The 22,931-nt window shown below is 36.3% G+C and overlaps 1 protein-coding gene across 1 annotated transcript in view; it reads right to left on the minus strand.

The window, feature by feature from the left end:
* Positions 1 to 7,884, minus strand: part of LOC136039762 (steroid receptor seven-up, isoforms B/C-like) — an 89,950-nt gene extending 82,066 nt beyond the window's left edge. The window contains exon 1 of the mRNA XM_065723621.1: positions 7,770 to 7,884. Within this exon, the coding sequence (XP_065579693.1) occupies positions 7,770 to 7,869 (100 nt within the window). The 5' untranslated portion in view covers positions 7,870 to 7,884. The remainder of the gene's footprint in view (positions 1 to 7,769) is intronic.
* Positions 7,885 to 22,931: the final 15,047 nt, after the last annotated feature.

The following is a 22,931-nucleotide window of genomic DNA, read 5'->3' on the forward strand; positions in this document are numbered from 1 at the left end:
ACATATTTTCTTTTCGTCTTTATTTTCTGGTTATTTGTTAGTTAATCTACATTATTTATCAGGATAATGTTACACTGGCATGTGTAGGATTTGACTAAGACCTTATAAGACCCCTGAACTAATGAACGCTTAAGGACACCTTAAATAGACCAGTTTTGAGCAATTTCCTTTACTAAAGCATATAAAAGATTTTTTGTTACAACGGCCTTGATTGAACCTAATTACTTTAGATAGATTTGGGTCAGGAGTGTTGAAAATTTGGTTGTTCCAATCTAATCCTTGCCACACATATACGAAATATGCAAGCTTTTACAATTGTTCAAGTTTTTAATTTTGAAATTATCCTCACCCTCAATATGTGTACCCCCTTTTAACAGTACATCGCTATCTTAACATACAGAAAATATGAAGTCTAATCCATGTTTTCTTCTCCCTTCTTTTCTTTTTTCTCTGTTTCAACACTTTGCTTGCACCACTTTCCAGTTGATACCCAATATTCACCACATTAAGCAACGGGAAATATATCTAAATTGCTTCAAAATTCGCCTTTATAAACAAATTTTTGCATTCCTAGGGGTGTGTACCCCAAATTTGAGAGGCTCCTGTTTTGCATAGTTTTAATCCAAAGGATTTGGGTCCTTCTCCGCCCCCCAGAAACCCAAGTTTATACAGAAAAAATTGTAGTGTAAATGTTTAACAGTGGCTGCAAAGCTGCAGCTGTCAAAACTAGAGCGAAATAAAGAAAAAAAATAGTGTTTACAAAAGGAAGTCAGAAAAGTTTTTCCAAGACAGCACGAGCTCAAAGGAAATCATTTCTAATATTTCAGTCATTGGAGAGTTGAACTATCTTTTTCAATTGAGCTTGACGTATGCCCTCAGGGTTAAATTTTTGGGAAGTCTCTGCGGCAGCTGTGCTGTGTTTGCTCAAGGTTTTTTTTTTAGATTGATGGTTGCATGTGCAAAGGTCCTGAGGTCAGAATAACCTTTTATAACCTCAGAAAAAGAAATGAAGATATTCCGGTGACAAGTTTAGACAAATAATGAGATGAAAGATAAATAACTGCAATTGGAATCCTTGACTTCCTACGCCAATTGTTGAAAGAATGAAAGGCATAAAAAACAAAATTAGAAAGCTAGACAAGAAGATGTATGGACGACACACAAGGTATTAAAGTTAGACGTCTAATGACCCCTAGTTTCTATAAAATGATATCGTTTTCAAATATATTAACATATTGGTTTGATTAATTACCGGTACATTGAGCAATTAAAATAGGCTGAACAAATGCTTTTTTTGTAAGTCTAACATTAATCTAAGAAAGTCGCTTCTCTTCAATTTTGCCCTTTAGTGAGTAATTTTAAACATACAGTTTTCTTTTATTTTGCTATTTACCAAAACGTATCTCACTAAATAATCTGTAATAAATATGGATTTTTCCTAGCGTAGTTTTAATTTTTATAAAGGTTTGAATTTTATCCCTATTTTGCCCTGCAGAGTTACTGAGAAGTCATTTTGAGGGTGTCCAGACACTTTTGAATAAAACAGCCTTGCCAATGTTTTATTGTTTCATTGGTTTTTCGGCCATCACAAAAAGTGTCCTTCTTATTATTATTTTTTTTTTTTTATAAAATGTATCAGATGTCATTGTTTTTACAAGAAATATTTTTTCTGTCATCAGTTATAGTGCATACTTGACCAATGACAAAAATCCGCGACAAAGAAAGAAATGAGTATTCAATAGTTTTTTAACAAGATGCTATAGAACCACTCTTAACTTTTAAACTGCCAGAAAGGGATAGCAAAGAAAAATGCCGTCACGTAAGGGCGAGGGGGATACCCCTCAAGAAATGTTTTTGGGCAACCGGTAAAAAAAAAATGAGCCAGTGAAATTGCGGGGCGAAGCGCCGAGGTTTTTCCAACAATTTTTTGTTCGGTTAAATAAAAACTACGAAGATGCTGACATGTCATCCACAGAAATCTGAACTTGGTTGGTAAACGCAGCAGTTTTATTGACTCCTGACGTGATTTTACAGATGGTGCCATAATTTTTCATTTGGTTAAGTAAAGAGCAAGAAAATAGTGGTATGATATATACCCAAATCTCAATCTCGGTCAGTAAAGGCCGTGGTTTTACCGACTCGTGCAGTGACTTTACGTATCGTATTCAAAACGGACATTATGGTAATTATTGATAAGAAATAGTCGGTAAAAGATGACCAGCCAGTCGTTCATCCCTCACTCCCCCCCCCCAATATTTTAGCTAGTAAAGACCCTGGCAAAGACAGAACTTTTTATGCAGGTACTTATTTGAAAACAACATCTCGTCTTTATGATCATAACTTTTTTGGCAATGACCAAAACCAGTGATACAACAGACTATGATAAAAGGGTTTTGTCGTTAAATACTATAGAACCGTTCCGAACATATGAGGTTTCAGCAAAGACATATTTAAAAGCCTTTTATGGGGATATGCCCGTGAAAACATCTCCCCAGCTTTGTTTTGGTATCGAGATTTCTTCCCCAAAGTTCATAGAGGCTGCGTAACACGTTAACTTTTTAAGCTAGCACAAAGCACAATCTATAAGCTATTTTGGCACAACTCTTCTTTCAGTACTCGGCAAGCTCTTCACCATGATAATCCTAAAGCAAGTCATAAGCTACCTCCGTCTGCTCTATCCCCCCTCGACTCATCTCGATGATGGGATGCCTATCCCTATCTCGACTCCTATATCTCGACTCGTGCCGAGTTAATCTATTACAGAACAAATCCATACGATTTGACAGCTGTTTATTTCCAGTCTGCCTTCAACACTATCAACAAATAGCCAATGCAGCTGGTATCTCCTACTTTTGGTGTCCTCACTAGAAGTGTCTCTTTAAAGGGCTCTTCAAGAACACCAAAAGCGCTGCAACGGTAAACAGTCAGCCTTCCTCATGTTTTAAAATTAGAAATTTTTTTTGACAAGATACACCCATGATTCACTGCATCTGTACTTTTCAATCATGTAATAGACATTGTTCTCAACAAACACTGATTGTTCATCGGTTTGGTTTCGATTTTGTAGGAAGGGTTCCCTCAAATGTCTGCATTAGAAAACCTCACTTTAGAATTAAAGTACTATAGGGAAAAAACGTCATTGGATATTGCACCATCCAGCCCCCTGGCATATATAGAAGTGCGTGTCCAGAGCTCTAATATTGTCTTATAGTTCACCTATCTTGGTTCGAGTGTCCACTCGAATGGGCAAAGGGGAACGCCATCCCCGGTGTTCTTTAGAATAATACTCCAGTTGAGCCACCTCACCAAAGCATAAATGCATTCTTTCTTAATAGCTAATATTGTGCTGTATTCATCAGAGACGCAGCCCATGACAAAAACGTAAATCATGCAGGTAGATATTGTCTAAACGAAACACTTCGACAAAATCAAACATGCTAGATGGTTAGACATGGAACTCAAGATTTTCCGGTCCCTTAGATTGCCACCTGTGTTTGTGCAGTTCGAGTCTGCTCAAACATCCGCCTGACTCATCTAAGATTTTGGCTAAACTACAAACGGCTGGAAACATTGCAGAAGACCAGAAGAAGACCACAAAAAAGATTGTCAGATGTCATCCACGTTGGGTTCCACCACCCGAAACAACAACCCTAACAAAAGTCCCCCCCCCACCCAGAACAAACCATTCAGAAGACAACTAATAGTGCTTACGTATGGTTCCTTTGACGCAGGTAAGGATGCCGAGCTGGATTTCTAAGTCAAGAAAGTTAAAAGTCTTTTACTTTTATTTGAAATTCAAACTGAATACTGTCAGTAAAATCGAAATCTCAATTTTGACTTTTAATTAATAGACTTGGGCGTACGGAAGGGGGGAGGGCAGGGTGAATCTGCCCCCCCCCAGAACTTTACGCTAGATATGGCTGAAAAAGCAGACGGTCGAAAAAGCAGTTGAAAAAAGTTAGATGGCTAAAAAAAGCAGTTGATAGAAGCTAGATGACTGAAAAAGCTGGAAACAAATAAAAATGTCCAAATATCGGCTCCGAATCGATATCATACCGCGGTACGTGCAAAATTTGTTTTTATTCTAGAATTGAAAATCGCTGCTTAGTATGCAAAATTAGGCAATTTCAACACTTTAAGAACTAACTGTCGTGGCAACCCTGTACAGATTACTACCTCGCGTTATATCAAATAAATTGATGCAAAGAGGTAGCCTAAGTGCTTGACAAGTTTTACAGTTTTTCATAATCATTGAATATTCGTAAATTTTTTCAGAAGGATAAGTACGGTAAACAGTGGAAAAAATATGCGTTGCTAATTGTTACTATTAATTATTTGTTAGCCTCAAAAAAGCTGTAAAACACACACAAAAGTATAAGTCATCCATTTTTTTTCTTTTCTTTTTTTTTTAAAGAAATTATCTCAAATTGCGCAAACAAAGATTAGAAACGATATTCAGTTTGCTTGTGAGAATATAATTGTTAGTGGTTTTGTAACCAAAACAAAATTGCTACACTATTTTTTTTTTTACAATTTTGTGTTAGTAAGAATCTTAGTTAGCAATTTTGCACAAATTTACTTTATAAATTATAAGCACACCATTTATTAGGGTGCAGTCATTATAAAATAGGATGGTGTGCGGGGTTACAAACACATCTTTGTCTTAGGTAGCCTACACAATTTTTATTTTTCGCATTATGCCTTACCCTGCCATTTCACCTAATATGGTGCAAAAGCTTGCACCATAATGTGAATAATGTTTTTTTGTCTTTCATGTTTTGTCTATGAGAAATTAGTAGATAAAAGCTTTCATGGCAAGAACGGCAACAAAACGGGAGACCATTGTCAGTAGAAAACGGACCTCCAAAAAGAAAAATTTAATTTTGATAGTATTATACACATCAATGGAATCTGCTTTTATTCTTAATTTTCGATAAATAAGATTAATTAAATTTAAAGTTACCGGATCAAAGCTATTGGTAAAGATAAATGCGCCCAATTTTGAAAAACGGAGAAAATACCCTAAGAAGATGGGTTTTCTTGATAAAGGGTGCATAATCCATCAATATATTTTAGAATTTAAGGTCCACATTTTGGGTCTATTATCTACGAAAATAAGGAAAGTTGTATTTTTCATGAGAAACCTGTCACAAATACTGTTTTTTTTTTGTTCGTTTTTTTTCTGTTGTTTTTCCCTCTGATTGCCATATTAGTAGTTTTATAACACTGGAACAGGGAATAAAACAAAAGTATGAATAAGCAAACATTTTGCATTCACAAATGTCACAAAATATTTACGGACAATTTTGGGGAATCAAGTTTTGGGGACCCTGACACTTGGACTCAATGTTGCCCTGACTACCCTGGAATTGAACCTGTTCACTAAAATTGTAATCCAACAACTCTTGAAATTCAAATAGATCAATAAACTTGCGTGTAAGAGATTGGTCTACACTTTTTCAATCTCTTATATTTAGTTATAATCTATTTCTGAAACAAATTAGTGACATTAATTTCTTTCACCATAATTTGGTATGAACACTTGGGCGTAACTTTTTAAAGAGAACAATGAACAATATATTCAAAATCTAATTTTTTTTTAACCACCACAATCAGAGCTTGTATTCAAGTATCTACATGTAAACTAAATTAAGGTTGGTTACCTTTGTCCAACACAATTTAATTACTTAAAAGGCCAGACACCAAACTTATTCAATTAGTGGTGCCACAAGCAATCAGTATGATATTGTTCTTGGTCGAAAATGAGATTATCTAGTAGAGGCTCTTAGAGGAGGGTCAACATCCATCACAGCATTTGTGACAGGTCTATTGTCAGAGGTCTCATCTTTCATATCGCTGGGTGACGTGGATATCAACAACTCGCACCTGTAGTTCAACTTGAGTGGATCTAAGGGGTGGCAAGACTGTTTCTAGTGATATCGCCATCTACCAAAACGTGAACTGGGGTGAATAATTAGTTTTGGGACAATACTTTTTTTAATGATTAAGGTCTATGTAAAATACTAATGTTTTTTGTGTGTTATTTTTCGGCAGTCCTAAAATTTTTATTTTTCAACGTAAGACAACAATTTTGTAGCAGTTCAATAGATGAAATTTAGCTTTACCCATCCAATTGAATCATGTTTTTTAAATTGACTTGTTTTTTTTAGACTGTAATACAAGTTGAAAATTGGTGGGAATATGTAAGAAAAGGGAAGTTTTTCTTTTTATACACCAAGTTTAGATTATTCTTGACGAAAAAGTCTTTTTAATATCATAATTTTGGCTTTGTGAAGGAAAAATATGCAATTACTGAATCCAATGATAAAAATACCTTTTTTGGCAAAAGTTGCTGTAGTAGGTTTATCACAAAATTGTTCCATAAACCTCATTGGTAACATAAACCTCAACCAAAATCACAGCTACATGCAGCAACGTCAAGAAAAGAGAAAAATATTTATATAATCTTAATTCGAGTCTTAGCTGTCCTTGCCGAGTGGTTAGTACGTTAGAGCTGAAGTCCTTTGTCCGTGAGGATAGAGGTTCGAATCCTGATGTTGCTTGTTATTTTTTAGAACAGGGTATGTGGCACGGCCCTGTAAACTCAGTCTGAGGTTACCCAATTCTGAATGGGTACCTTGAGAAATCTTGCGAAGGTAAAGAATCTTAATCTTTAGCTAAAGAATCTTGGGGTGGAAGGTGTGCGAAAGCACAAGATGGCCTGCCCCTAGCCTTCAATGGCCCTTCCTAGATGAAGGGTCATGAAATGGAGGTCAGCACCACCGGTAGGGAGTGTAAGGTCAAATGCCTTATTCCTTAGTACAACAGCCCTATACGTCCACTATAATTGCACAATTTCCACCCCAACACCCATATCATTTTTCGTATTTAACAATACTTGACACAGAACTTAGCGACAAATCTGGACTAGGTTTAGTGTTGTTCAATGCTCGATATGACGGAACAAATATCAAGGCGTGTTCAATGGTATACTCAGTAGTATGTTATCCAATGGATTAAGAGTTATAGAAAATATTGATATTTTTAATCCATAAGTCTCTAACTTTTTACCTGATGCAGTCGCCTCATCTACCAATGCAATTTCAAAACCAACTTGTGTCATAATACGAGTTGGCTTGAAACGCTGTCACATTCAAAATGTGATTTGGGCTACACTGTTCTTCTGTTTATAACTAAAATAAAATAAAAATATACAATAATGCAAGAAATTCTAATTAAAACAGCAAAAAAGTTTCACCTTTGTTTATATAATATCCTTCCAATTTGATAATAATTCTTTACTATAACAAATCAAGGCATTTCTGTGCATCTTGGAGAAAATACTTATTACATAATGCAGAGAATGGCTTCAGTAATTTAAATAGTGTGTGCTATAAGGCATGGAACAAATTTAGAAAAAAAAAGAAAACTGAGCAATTGTGTTTCAAAATTTTTTACTCTTATTAAAAAGCGGTTGTTTCAAAATCTAAATCGTAGTATGTATCAAAGATATCGCAAAAATAACTCAGGTATTGAAACCCTCAGTTTCTAATAATTGATGAAAAAGAAAGAGCTTTTAAATATTTTAAGAGCCAAATAAGATAGGTGAAAATGTACTGAAGAAACCGATTGTTCTACTACTACTACTACTGCTAATAATAATAACCCACTGCAGCACCAAGCAGCCTGAGGCCAACACAGCTACGCACACTCCTTGTGCTTCATTCTATATAAAAAATAGTGACAAGTCAAGGAAGATCTCGGCTTACCAGACAGCAAATCTTCAGTTATCTTCATTAAATCCTCGTAATCGGTATATGCCATGTAAAATTCACAAGTAGTGAACTCAGGATTGTGAGTCGGATCCATTCCCTCATTCTTCCCAATTTCTGCTTCCCAAAACTGCTTCCCAATTTCATAAACTTTCTCAATGCCCCCAACGACTAGAGGTACCGCTGTCTGTAGCGTATTTCCTAGAATGAAACGACAATTAATGATTTAATATTTTTTTTAATTTTCCTTCCGATACTGATGCTTCACAAACTTTAAATAGTAAGTATTTACAAAATATACGTCGCATGGTAAATAATAACATGAGAAAAAAAAAACAAGATAAGCTATTAGACATAAAAGATGATAATAATTTTTTATATAAATTTTCATTTTATTTAATTTCGTTTTTTCATTCATTTTATTTTTTGGTTTTACTCGTTTCGTTTTTAATTTTATCCAATTTTAGTTATAAGGTTATTTTAAAAGATACCGGGTCAATCCTTGTCAGATAATATAATTTCATTCTTCATTCTATATAATTTCAAATTAAACAAAACATTGAAAATGTACTTTTTATTGTGTGAAAGTAATTTAGTAAAGTAACATAAGTGTTCACCTATTGTTCCTAGTAAGCACCTCCTCTAAATTGCATGATCTGTTATGTCAACAAGGCTTCAAAACTGACCTCTTAGCTGATATATCCCACATGACAGGCTTAAGAACCTCATGCTGAGATCTTTAATACGGGCTTCACTGGAGGACTAATTTTAAGGCTTTCAAGCTTGAGGCACCCATTATAGCGGATTAAAGAGGGGCTAACGTCCTCTATGGGATGAAACGTATTCTGAGGCACCTCAATTTAGGCGGAAAGGGGTCAGATTTGCCAACAAACAAAACCGGAAAATAACGTGAAAAATATATTATAAACTGTACAAAATAATTCTAAATTTGATCATTTTCAAGCTCCTTGAGTGGTACTGTTGCCACTACAGGTGGCAACCTGCATTTGTGGTGGCATAAAATTTGTGCTCTTTATGCACGTGAGTTGATATGGGAATGATCTGTATATTCTGCTGCATTCTAGAAGAAGAAAACTGAAGCCTCTTATTGTGTTTCATGGTACATGTTCATGGTGCTAAGAATGGATTTTGCGTTAACATGCTAGTAGATGGTTCTTGTGTTAATCATTACAGGGGAGCTCATAAAAATGATTTCACGGAAAGGGTGTAATTAAACAATATGATTCAAAGCTCAGATAAATAGTTGATTGGCTTTAAACTAGTGGAGAAATTTCATCAAAATCCTGGAGGGAGGGAGGCACAAAGTTGGTGTCAATTTTCCCAAGTGAAGTAGCAATAACAGTAAAAACTCTAAAAGGAGCCATACTGTACCATAAACGTAGAAATGTACTAAAGAAAACTACTGGCCCGCTTCCGTGGATTCTTCAATTATGCAGGCTGATTTTAGTTTCGGCATAATTTTTCAAGAAACCAAATTTCAGCTGGGGGGGGCAAAATGGGGTCAGGGAAGAGGGACAAACGGGTGTCTAGGAGTACAGTTTCCCCCCTTCCCTATGGAGAAATATACTTATTCGAATATACTATATTCGCAAAATTTAGAGGGAGGAAGCTTAAATCATTTTTTAAAATCTAGGGGGGGGGGCAACATTGCAATATTTTCTATTTTTCAATAAATATTCCCCAGCCAAAAAAAATTAATGAAGGGAAAATGAAAGGAAGCAAAAAATGTACGGACAAATGCCATCCCCTGTCCCAACATTGCCCCTTCTTACTCCCCTCTACCCACCAACAATTGACACCACTAGGGATTTACTAAGAAAAAGACTAATTTCAACTTTTATAAGAAGATATAAATATTGAAAAGAATGTCAGATCATTATAGTAAGACAGACAAAGCCCTCAAGGTGGATAAGTATTCCAGTTCAAATAGAATATGCACGTTTCTGGTGTTGGAAGAAAACAATAATCAAACAAGCTGAAGGGAAAACAAACGAATTATGCGGAAAATATGGAAAATTACGGGGGGAATGCAATCATTTTGAAATTCTGAGGCAAGACCGACATCCCTTCCAGTATGATATAGTATGTAAGCAAGTAAGACGGCGCTAGACTCTTAGCGTCCAAACCGGCGGTGCTGATCTCCGTTTCATGGCCCTTTAGCCAGGAAGTTCAATGGGGGGCTGGGGGCAAACCACCCTATGCTTTCACACACCCTTCCTGCTTACCTTGCCCAGATTTCTCCAGGTACTCATTTAGAGCTGGGTCGACTCAGGCTGAGCTTACAGAGTCACGCCACTAACCCCCGTCCCAAACTAAATAACTGGTCATAACTGGGATTGAACCCGTGCCCCTTGGACACAGAATTCCCACGCCAGCGCGCTAACCACTCAGCCAGGACGGCATAAGTATGATATACCTTTCTATATGCAACCTTATGCACAAAAGAATACCCCTTAGAGCTGTTGGCAGCGTATGGCTGTGCACCTGTTTGAAATTGCACTTTTGGCTGCCATCTCAACCTTGAAAAATAACTTTTAAGTTTTATAAGAATATATCAGTATCACAATAAAAAATATCATATCACTAAAGAAAGATCATTGTCTACAATGTTCACAACGTAGGTAAATACACTTCAATTACCGTATGTAGATTCCCTCAATACCTGGTGTTATCGAAATTTTCAAATTTGAATAGTGATAGATAATATGAAGGGAGTGTGAAAGCTTATAGTAATCTATCAAGTACCCCATATGGTTATTGTTGCATAATATGTATACCTTTATATCAACCCGTGTTCGCTTCAAGCTAACTTGTTAAAGGGTAATGAATTGCCCTTACTTTCTGAAGATTGAACAGCCTGGACTAACTTAACTATAAACAGGGGTAAATACTTTAGCAACACTTTTAGTATTTTTATTATACTTCACAATGACTTTTACAATGTAATTAAATTACAAAAACAAGTATTTCCACATGGAAACGGGCCGACGTTAAAACTTAAAACTATTAGCGGCAAGCGTTCATGGAAAGCAAAAATAAAGGCAACAAAAATGAGAGAATAGGTTTTGTTTTATACTTCCGTGTTAAAATGAGTGTAAAAAAAAAAAAAAAAAAAAACTGCAGCACAAACCCTTCCTCCATTGCACAAAGCCATGAGTTTACCGTTTGGTAATATTATCGTTTGGTAATATTAGATATTATCGTTTGGTAATAACGATAATATTATTATCGTTTGGTAATATCGTGTTTTAAGTCAACGTTTTCAGCTTTTGACATATCCTAAGCAGCAAACATGTATGCACTGGGAGGGGGGCCTCGACACTTGTCCCCTTCTAAATTTCAATTTTTCTGAATTTTCAGCAAATTTTCATCTAAATTGAAAATTAAAAAATTAATAAGCCCCCTCTTCCAAAAAAACAAAATTATATGGTCATGCTTAGTGTCCCTCTTTTTATAATGTTTAAAATAATGAGCACCCCTTGTGAAGAGATGTGTAATTTTAATAATAAGTTTTAAAACACTGTTTTTGGTGCAAACACAAAATAGTAATAACAGAAAAACAAAATTATCGTAATAGAACATAAAAAAGAGTTATATCATGAGTAAAGCCTATGGGATCAATAACAAGGATGAAATTTTTCATACCGAGATGACAAATCGACATAATTCAGCTAAGGTCGTATAATCTCTGCTACCAATTGACTGCACCATGTACGGTGCAGGTTCATATCCCTACCAAACTCTACCACAATGTGTACTCCCATCAAACTCCTATTCCTAGGGGTGTGAGCACTACACTGGGGGATATGGCTGTTAGTAAACTAGATTTTAGAGTAGAGAATTGTAATTTCAAAGCCAAAATCAAAACATATTAACACACGCATATACACAAATCTATATATCATAATAGAATGAAAATTGGAGGGGATGATTTTGTAAATGGCTTAAATTTGAATATGGAACACAATTTATCAAGAAACATATTTTACAACATTTTCGTAAATTACAAAAAAAGAAAATAATCAGCATTTCTAAGAAATATATGATACGGCATGGCTGTCTTGAATTTTCTTTGCCAATTTATGTCTGGGCTATATTATACCCCAATTTATGGGCTACATTATATGATACGGCATAATGAAAAGGGTTATATTGGCTGTCTTGAATTTTCTGTGCCAATTTATGTCTGGGCTATATTATACCCCAATTTATGGGCTACATTATATGATACGGCATAATGAAAAGGGTTGTATTGGCTGTCTTGAATTTTCTTTGCTAATTTATGCCTGGGCTGCATTATGGACACACCGTTCTGTCGACAGAGTCAAAAATACGCAAAACTACAGTGCTAATGATTTATCCAGTTCGTAATTTCTCGAATTGAACTTTGACTTTGTTCAATTTAAAGAATTAAATTTGTGAGTGAGCTCTGAGAAAAACACTAAAGGAAAAAACTATTGAGGCAAAAATAGGTGGAACGAAAATGTAAGGAGGGAAAGGGATCAGGATCTTCTTCGATTATTAATTGAAATGAAAAAACGGGTATTTTTCGAAAATCTAGGAGGGAAGGGTAATTGTATTTCACATTTAATACTAGTACCACTGCTACTACTGCTACTATTACTACTACTACTAACAACAATAACAACAACAACTCAGCGTAGCACTAAGATACCTGAGGCAAGAGAGCTACTCACGCTCCCTCTGCAACCAAATCTACTCAAAAACTCCCTCTTTACACCTGGAGGTTCCCATCTCCCTTAAATCTTTCCTTCAACATCCTCCCACCCCAACCGAGGACGACCTCTGCTTTTTGTTCAGTCCTAGATGGTTGGCCGATAAGTATAATCTTTGGCAATCTGTCATCCTTCATCCCAAGAACATACCCTAGCCATCTCAACCTTTTCTCATTATAGCATAGAAAGTGGGACTCAACCGCATTCTTCGTAGAACTTACTATTGGAGATACGGTCAGTCAGTGGGGCACCCAAAACAATCTGTAGGCAATTTCTCTGAAAAATATCTAGCAAGTCTTCCTCCTCTCTTCGGAGCGCCCATACTTCTGAACCATCCTTGACCACTGTCTTCACTGTAGCTTCCAATATTCTAATCTTGTTTCGGCGACTTATCTTCCTATTCTTCCAAACTATTTTCAGCGGTGCAGAAACATCCTGCCCAGCGGCACCTTTTCATCTTCACTTATTCCTAGGCTTAGCAACTTAATCTTCCCAACATTAATTTTCCAATCTATTCTAGAACCCTGAACTAGTTAAACCTCTAAAAATTCATTAATTTAGCTCATATTTTCATCTAGAATGCTTCAATCATTTGCATAAGTAGTGATGTCTCCATGGTTTTATGAGGCCCCTATCCCTTCGAAACCTTATCTAGACAATTTTGTAGAAACTTCTTCAAGACGCGGGTACATGTTACATAATAAGGAATTTTTTTCGAAAATACACATGTGTTTGTTGCGTTATTGGGAATGTTTTTTCTTAAGAACCTTATGATGGTCAGGATAACACCTTCATGATCCGCTAGTCAAGATGCAAACCTTACCTGAAAATTTCTTTGATTATTTCAAAAACCTACAAAACCCCGTCAAATCTCGATTTTCTTCAGGAAATCGAGTCCACTAGTGGGAAACTTCAAGACGCCAGACCCTAACGAGCAATTCCATCAGGTCTCCTAGCGTCCAATTCCAATGGGGCCATATCATCTAATTGCACTGGGGCCCTGGCACCGAACCACTGGTTCCTAACCTAGCCACTGAGACCCTAGCATCCAATTACACTGAGGAGCCCCACCTTCCAACTCCATCGGGGACCCCTATCATCCAAACTAATCCAGCCCCTAGCCTAACTACTGGGGGGACCTGGCATCCAATTTCACTGGGAGCCCTAGCATCCACTTCCAACGGGGAGCCCTAACCTCCAAATTTACCGGGCCCTTAACCTAACTACCGGGAGACAGCATCCAATTTATCGGGGTCCCTTAGAATCCAATTTCACTGGCCACCTAACCTAACCCTAACACATGGGGCTTAGCAACCAATTCAAACGGAGGCTTTTAATAAGCAATTCCAACAGGGTCCCCTTGCGACCAATTTCACCGACAAGATGTTTTTCAAGCCATTTAAAGATTTCTTTGGTTGTTATGTAATAGAGGAATGTTGACTTATGTTAAGGATGACACATTCACACGTGACTTTCTTCTTCGGGGCTAGTGGGGAGCCCCCACTTTTAACTTAGAAGGACACACAAGAGGGTGTTACGTAATAATGGTACACACATGGGATGTAATGCAATCATGCGTGACTTTATACGTGATTTGGTAGATTTATTGGGAATGAATTAATTGCAGCGCACATGTGGGTATTACTTAATGATGACGTACATGTGACATGTTAGATAATACTTCAAGAAATTGGATTTTCGTTTTATGATTTTATTTCTAAGGGAAACTTTATTAACTAAGGATTTTTTGTCCACAATAGGACTCGGAAGGGATTCCCCCTGAATGGAATGCAGTGTTAACCAGTTGGACTATGAATATTTGTTGGACTATGGACTATTTGTTGGACTATGGACTATGAATATCTAATATTTGTATTTGGTAAATAAATTCTACATAATAACCTATTGCAAGCAATACCCTGCTCGCACATACTTGAATGATTAAATGAATTGCGTGTTCACATATGGCTGCAATAACTGACACAGAGAAGAGAATCAATTACTAGAAATTGTTTATATTTGATATGCACCTGCAATTTAAGTGAAGATTTAGAGAGTGTTATCAGATAATATTGCGGGCTGCTCGTAGCACACTTTTTTTAGCAATAGAGTCTTTTACTCTATTGGAACTTAAGTGTGCTATCTGAGCTTGAGAAAGCGAGAGTATCATTATGGCTAGAATATGGTACATCCTCATACATGACCAAAAGTCTTTCTTTTTTTCTTCACTTCACGAAGTTTAACATTTATATTAGACGCAAATCTTGAACGAGCATACCAATGTACATGGGCTACAAGAGGTTTAAATTGGATTAGTGAAATATATTGAAGTTTTATCCTGGAACAAGAAATCTAAAGGATACATACTTTATTACATACAGATTTTATTAATAGAAAAAAAAATTACACGCATTATGAAAACACACAAAAGTAATTAAAGAATAAAAACGAAAAAAACATGAAAAAGCCTGATATAGGGTAAAATATGAGCAAAACAACATGAACTAAAGAAAAATAAGGGTCCTAGCAACCAATTTCAGATGGAGAGATTGAAATTAGAGGTAAATTTAAACCACATTGAGAGGTATTTCTGAGAGGTCTTAATAAAAATGCCTAATTTCTTTGACAAATTGTTAGATTTCATTGTCATCGTATTTAAGTCCAAGAAGTTCTTTTAAAGCCCCAACCTTAACTTTAAGCTGCAGAACGTTAGCTGTTAGTCCAAACAATTCAGGAAACTCATCAATAAATGGCTGGCCCGTGGTGTCCCTGTCATACGTATTATCACTGTATTATCACTTAACGCATGAGTTTAGGTGTACTACTCGGGCATCTTTTGTGATTCACCATTATGGTCCCCGTGTTTGGAATATTTTGCCCGAGGGTGTGAAAAATGTACCTAGTCTTCCGGCTTTCAAGTCAGGGGTAAAGAAGTTTCTTTTATCTCGTGAGTAATTTTGATGTAAGGCCCGTTCCAGGTTGTCATTATATTCAAGGCAGTTCCCTGATTTATTTGCTGTTAAATTTTTCTGTTAATATTTTCTGTCTTCTTCTTGTCTTTTCCACTTTCTCTTTTTTTTTCCTTTCTTCCTTCATCAGTTGAGTCTCTTTTGTTTTTAGTAGCGTCATATGAACGTGGTTTTAATTAGCTGAGGGTGATAACCTCGCTTGCTCTTACAAGCTTATTGCCTTTCTTGGGAGGTGAACGGCGAATAGTGTTTGTTTTCTTTTCTTAATAAATGTATATCTCATATCATTTCTAAGACATTTTCCAGATATTTTCTCGATGGAAATATAATTTAAATCCAATGCATTTTGTTTTTGCACGCCATCCCCAACGTGATACACCATGTCGATTCACGCCACTGTGCCACACTATTGCTAGCCATAAGCCATCTTTTGGCATCCCCCATCATTCCTAAGACATTTTCTAGATATTTTCTTGTTAAAAAGTCTGCATTAAATCAATTTGTTTATGTTTTTGGAAGCCAATCACCTCTCCGAAGAATGATACACAATGTCATTTCACACCACCGTGCAGCACTATGGCTGCCCCTGTGGCACCCTCTATCACGCCCTCATTATTCCGAAGACATTTTCCAGATATTTTTGTGATAAAAATAGGATTTAAATCTAATGGTTTGTGTATTTTTGCAAGCCATATCCCAACGTGATACACCATATCAATTCATCTCACCGTGCCACACTATATCTGGCCCTCTGGCACCCCCTCGTCTTTCTTATAATGTTTTCAAGATATTTTCTTGTTGAAAATTATGTATTAAAGCCATTGGTTTATGTTCTCACAGCCCAACCCTCCATGATACACCATGTCATTTCACGCCACTGTGCCACATTACTAATAGCCCTCTGGCACCCCCTCATTCTTCCCAAGACATTTTTCAGATTTTTTATGTTAAAATCATGCATTAAATTCTTTAAATCATGTTTTCGCAAGCAACCCCTTCGTGATACATCATCTCAATTCACAGCACCGTGCAAAACTATGAATGGCCTTTTGGCATCCTCTAGCACCTTTCATCAATTCCAAATACATTTTCAGATATTTCCTTGTTAAAAATCATGCATTAAGTCCAAAGTTTATTTTTTTGCCACATTGCTAATAGCCCTCTGGCACCCCCTCACCATTCCCAAGACATTTTTCAGATATATTTTTGTTAAAATCATGCATTAAATCCATTGATTCATGTTTTTGCATGCCAACCCTCCATGATTCACCATCCCAATTCACATCAAACTGTCAAACTCTGAATTGCCGTCTGGCACTCTCTTGTACATCTCATCATTCCTAAGAAATTTTCCAGATGTTTCTCTGCTAAAGATTATACATTAAATCGTTTGTTTAATGTTTTTTGCAAGCCAACCCTCCTTGGCACATAATCTCAATTAACGCCACCGTGTCACACTTTGACTGCTTCTTTGGCACCCTCTAGTATCCCTCACTATTCTTAGACATTTTTAGATATTTTTTAAATAAGTGATAATTAATTCCGCTTCCCCCGCTTTTGACCCCCCGGTTGCCATGTTTCTACCTCCGATGTTGCTGGCTTCTACCATAGCTCAAGCGATTCCAGTCCCCGATTTGCTCACGTCGATCCCAATTCCAAATCTGGCTCCGGTTTCATCAGTTTCGGTTCCCCCACTTTTGTCCCCGATTCCGCATTTCCACTGATTCCACCCAAGTTCTGCGAATTCCAAGATTTTCTGTGAGGTTGCCTCAGCGGTAATCTATGGCTGACCATCGAAAACAGATAGTTTATTTTACGTTTTTCTTTCAATATCATTTGTATGTTAGAAATATAAACACTCACATCCTACTTTCAAAAAGTGAAAATGAAACATTCCAAGAAAGTAGGTACACATGATAAAGTTATCATTGCGTTGAATGCTGACAAAAAGACAAGTATTTTAACTACGAAACAAGTGGTAGTGGTGACACCATTGAAAACGTATGCTTGCATTATCGTGACAGTCAAAAAATGAATTTCTTTGCAATATCGAAAATATTCAATACTTATGATGGTGGATATGCAAGAGTAACGTTTCCAGAGATGTTAGTGCTCAAAGAGAATGCAAACATAAAACTTTCATTAGACTTTAACATAAAATTTTCACCTTCATTAGATTATAATGAAGGTGAACTTATAGCTTTTGCTTCTGGTAGCATGTTACCCATTGACAGATCCTATCGTCATCTTTCTGGCATTATTATTCAATGGAAGGTTAAAAGAAGAAAGGCGTAATCCTCTGTCAATGTTCTAAGCTATATCTTGTCTAAGTGCCAAAACTCCAAACAATGTAAAAATGATAGACAGTAATAGATAGTGAAACCGAAAGCAAAGTAAGAAGGGCATTGGTAGATAACCGATGAAAAATAAAATGCATATGAACGTTACTACAACCATCAATGGATTACCCATTAAAATTTAAAAATTAAAAATGAAGTAGTTGTGAGCATCAGCCCATGGCTAATTGTAGAAAAGTCTTATTGAGTCATAGTAGTATTGAGTGAGAGGCAAATCTAGCGTAAGCCCTTATTAGGATTTTATAAAAATGATGTCAGCTAATTTTTTAATAGATAAGTCTATTTATCATCCTTTCATGCGTCACTTTGGTAAAAGCGTTTGGTTGAATGGTACAGGTAAACGGCGAGAATAATTATGACTCTCTTATTAGACCAATAGTTGCTTGTTAGCTTTCAGAAAGGCACGGTCGCCTAGAGTTTCAGGCAGGTTGACCAAGAATTTAAAATGGACATAGGACGGTTAGATTGCCTGGAATGAGAGGTAACAATACCAAGAAAATTGAGGAATATCTAGAAAATTTTTGGAAAATTCCAAGTAATGTGAGGGCGTATTAGAGTGTACCAGAGGCTCAGTTTTAGTATGGCACAGTGGTGTGAAATGGCATAGTGTATCACGTTTGGGGGGGGGGGGTAACTTGCAAAAACATGAACCAATGGATTTAATGCATGATTTATAACTAGAAAATGTCTGGAGAATGCCTTAAAAATTATGGTGGTTCCAGAGGGTGCCCAAGGACTAGTGATAGTGTGGAACAGTTGCGTGATTTTACATGGTGTATAACTGAGGTTTGGCTTGTTAAAACATAAATCGACGGACTTTAAGCATAATTTTTTAATAAGAAAATATATAAAAATATCTTAGAAATGATGTGAGGGTGCTAGAGGTTGTCAGAGTGCTATTCATAGTATTGCACAATAGTGTGAATTGACAAGGATCACGTTGGGGGTTGGCTTGTAAAAACATGAACCAATGTTTTTAAATTATACTTCTATCAAGAAAATATTTGGAAAATATTTTAGGAATGGTAAAATATATCACAGGGGTGCCACAGGCCTGCCAAATATTGCCATGGTGGCGTGATTTTCTTGGATTAACGTGTTCTACAGCTTAAAGTTAAGGCGGGGTTGTTAAATGAATTTTTTGACTGAGAGGGCACTGAAATCAAGTACTCAGTCAATGAAAAGAGGCATTTTCATTAATAATTAAATTTAAAATTTAAATTTACCTGTAATAACACCCCTTCCGTCCTGGAATTGGTTAATAGGACCCCCACCTTTCTTTAATTCATGGTTCCTTTTGCTTATATTTTATCCTATGTCTGGTTTTTCTCATGTTTTTGTTTGTTTGTTATGCTTTAACTACGATTCTTTGTTTTAATCATGCTTGTAAATTTTTTTTTATTACTAAAATTTTTAAGTTCAAATGTATGTGTCCTTTAGATTTCTTCTTCAAGGATAAACCTTCAATATATTTCACTAATACAATTTAAATATCTTGTAGACCATGTCCATTGGAATGTTCGTTCAAAATCTGTCTAATATATATGTGTTAAACTCTGTTTAGTGAAAATGATGTGTTAAACTCTGTTTAGTGAAAATGAAAAGAAAGACTTTCGATTTTGTATCACGGTGTACCATATCCTAGCCATAACGGTACTCTCTCGTTTATTTCATCTCTGATAGCACATTCAAGTCCCGATAGAGTAAAAGACTCTATTATTAAAAAAAAATGCACTAAGAGCAATCCACAATATTATCTGATAACACTCTCTAAAGCATTACTTAACATGCAGGTGCATATCAAATGTAATCAATTTCTTGTAATCAATTTCCCCTTCTGGGTGTTAGCTATTACATCCGTATGGGAGCATGCAATTCATTTAATCATTCTAGTGTGTGCGACCTGGGGATTCTCCTTACGTGTAATAGGTTGTCATGTAGAATGTATCAGTGATATAGAATATTAGAAATAATTCTATAGTCCAACTGGTTAGCACTCTATTCCATTGAGGAGAATCACTGTTGAATCCTAATGTGGACAAAAAATCTTTAGTTAATAAATATCCCCTAAAAAACGCTTCATGAAAGAAAATGAAATCTCTAAGGTATTATGTGACATCTCACGTGTACCTCGTCATTACGTAACACCCACGTTTGCGCTGTCTTTACATCATTCAAAATAAATCTACCAAGTCACGTAAAATTACCTCATCTTCAGTAAATCTATCAAGTCTGGCAATGCATAATATCCCGCTTGTGTACCGTTATTACGTAGCAACCACTTATGTGTCCGCCTCGGTTATAGGCGGGCTAGGGCCCTAGGAAACAAATCATGTGTAAATGAGTCATCCTTAACTTAAGTACAAAATTCCCTATAGCATAAAACCATAGAAATCCTCAAACGTCTTGAAAACCGTCTTGTCGGTGAAATTGGTTACTAGGGGGATCCCGATTGTGTTAGGTGCTAGGGCCTCCGTTTGAATTGGTTGCTATGGGACCGTACTGCAATTGCTTGCAAGGGGCCCCTGGTTGAATTGGATGCTAGGATCCAGGTGGTTAGATTAGGTTAGGGGTCCGGTTAAATTGGATGCGAGGGCTCCCCGTTGTAATTGAATGCTAGGGCCCCAGTGAAATTGGATACTAAGCCCCCCTGGTGGTAGGATTAGAGGCCCGATTAAATTGGATGCTAGCGCCCCCAATAGAATTTGATGCTAGGGCCCGTTTTAACTTTTCTTTTTTCAAAAACCATATTCAGAATCTTGAGTAACTTATTTCTAACCTCAGAGCCACCATATTTAAGAAACTCATCTACCACACTATCAGCACCTGGAGCCTTTTTGTTTTTTTTTTGTCCTTTTAGTACTGTCGCTAATTTTTCCTCACAAAACAGAACTTCATTCACATACAAGATATCAAATACTTTATAATTTTCCTCTATATCATTCCTACAACTTTATTTCAGTTTAGCACATTCTCAAAATGATCTTCCCATATCTCTTAACTTTTTCTGTATCACCTATTTAACTAGGTGATCACCTATTTCACCTATTTAATCACATATTTAACTAGGACAATTCCACATTGACTAAATCTTCTCAATTTACGAACATGCCACTGCAATATTTCTCCAATATAAGCTCCATCTTTCAGCTCTTCGGCAACTTTATCCATGCCCTCCAATTCAAACTTCCTTAGTTCAAATCTTAATCATTTTTCCATTTCCTTTACATTCCTCTTACTTTTATAAGGTCTATCACTCAGATAGCTCTTGTGCAACCCCCTCCTCCTCTCTATTAAACAAAGAACATTTTAACTGATATTCCTAGCTGCGTTCCTTACTTTCTTCCCTATGACACCATCAGTTACTTCATAAATTATTTTTCCAAAATGATTCCAACCTTCCTCTACATTATCAAATTTTAAACTCTTCAGTTTTTTGTTTCGGTTGAAACTAGAACGTAGAAAATGTAAGGTAGAGAAACTAGAGAAAAGGAATATTGCTAAAGACCTGAAAATGCTACACAAACTCACTAGACTTATTTACTCACAATTCTCATCAAGCTATAGGTTTTAAAATTAAAAAAAAACCTGCTCAACAGAGTTTGAGTCTGGTCGCTGACAGGTTTTTGGGTCCTATACATCTAAAGAGAGTTATTAACCACTCGTACTGCTGGCAAATAGACTTGTGTTAAGGCAGTGGCTTTTATCCTTGCTTGGTAACACGGGGGCCAGCGTTTGATCCTGGCTTTCGCAGTGTCAACAGGGAGAGGGATCCGTTGGCTGAATAAATTGCCAGGAAACATTGATAGATGCTTTATGCACCACAATGACTTACGAGGAGCTATTCTTCTTTTTCTTCTGTTGCTGGTTAAAGGCGAAAATAAAAAAAAATTAAAACAGAAGACGATCATAGCTCAATGGTAGTGAGGTTTCTTTCCTATTTTTAATCATATTTAGTTTGAGTAGCTTTTTGACAGGTGCTTCAACTAGCAGGGAAGGGGTATGAAGTAATTTTCTCCAGATTTTTTGTCCCGTCTGAATTTTGAAATAATACTTTTTGGGGCATTTTCGTTGAAAACACTTTTTTTATGCTTTCATTAAAAATAATTAAAAACAAAAAATTGTCACCCTAAATTATGAAAAATACGTTTTGCCCCTTCCCTCTACATATTCTTGAATTAGCACCACTCCCATTTGAATATGATACTTCAATTAATTTACGAAAACCGGTCAGTTTTCAAAAGACCCCCACAAATTTAACAGCAAGTCTACAATCTCTCGTATAATACCATCTCTCGTACAGGATAAATGCAAGACTGGGAAATCGATGCATCGATACTAAACGCTATTCGATACTATTCGATACTATTCGCTAATCGAAAAAATCGATACTAAATGCTATTCAATGCAATATGGTATCAAAGGTATCAAACAGATATCAAATGTAACATGGGATGTGAACGGGATGTCTATGCATAATAAAACCCTTGATGTTTAAGACAAAACTTCACAAAGATAATCTTTTCTGTGTTTATAACCTATAAAGATTGATATGGCTAGGACACAATTTACAGATTTTACGGAAGAAAGATCACAGACTGCCGGAAATTGTTCATTATGGACGTTAATCTAGGGCCAAGAAAAAAGTAGACTGGCCCCTACTGGAATGAGAAGAAGAAGAGACTGAGCCGTATCCAAAATTTTTTCTCTGGGGGGGGGGGGTTACAACGTGTTTTGTTTTTGTTTTTTTGGGGGTGGGGTGCAAAAAGCTTTTAGAAACGCATCAAAAATTTGTTTATATTCATTTTTGTTGCGTTTTTACGAGGCGGACAAACATTTCTTGGGGGGTGTACTCAAACCCCTGAATACGGCCTTAGGAAGAGACCACGAGGATTTAAAGGAAATTTGGACATCAATGAATGCAATAAAGAGTGGAGGAGGTAGATTTGGGTGGCAAAGGAGCTTCATAGTTTTGTTGGCCTCAGATGGCTTAGTGTTGCTGTAAGTTATAAGCCTTACTAGCAGTAGTATCGTAGTATCGTAGTAACCATAGAATAAATCAGCGTAAAACTGCTG

This window comes from Artemia franciscana, chromosome 20, assembly GCF_032884065.1.
Source record: "Artemia franciscana chromosome 20, ASM3288406v1, whole genome shotgun sequence".
In the NCBI taxonomy this organism is placed as follows: Eukaryota; Metazoa; Arthropoda; class Branchiopoda; order Anostraca; family Artemiidae; genus Artemia; species Artemia franciscana.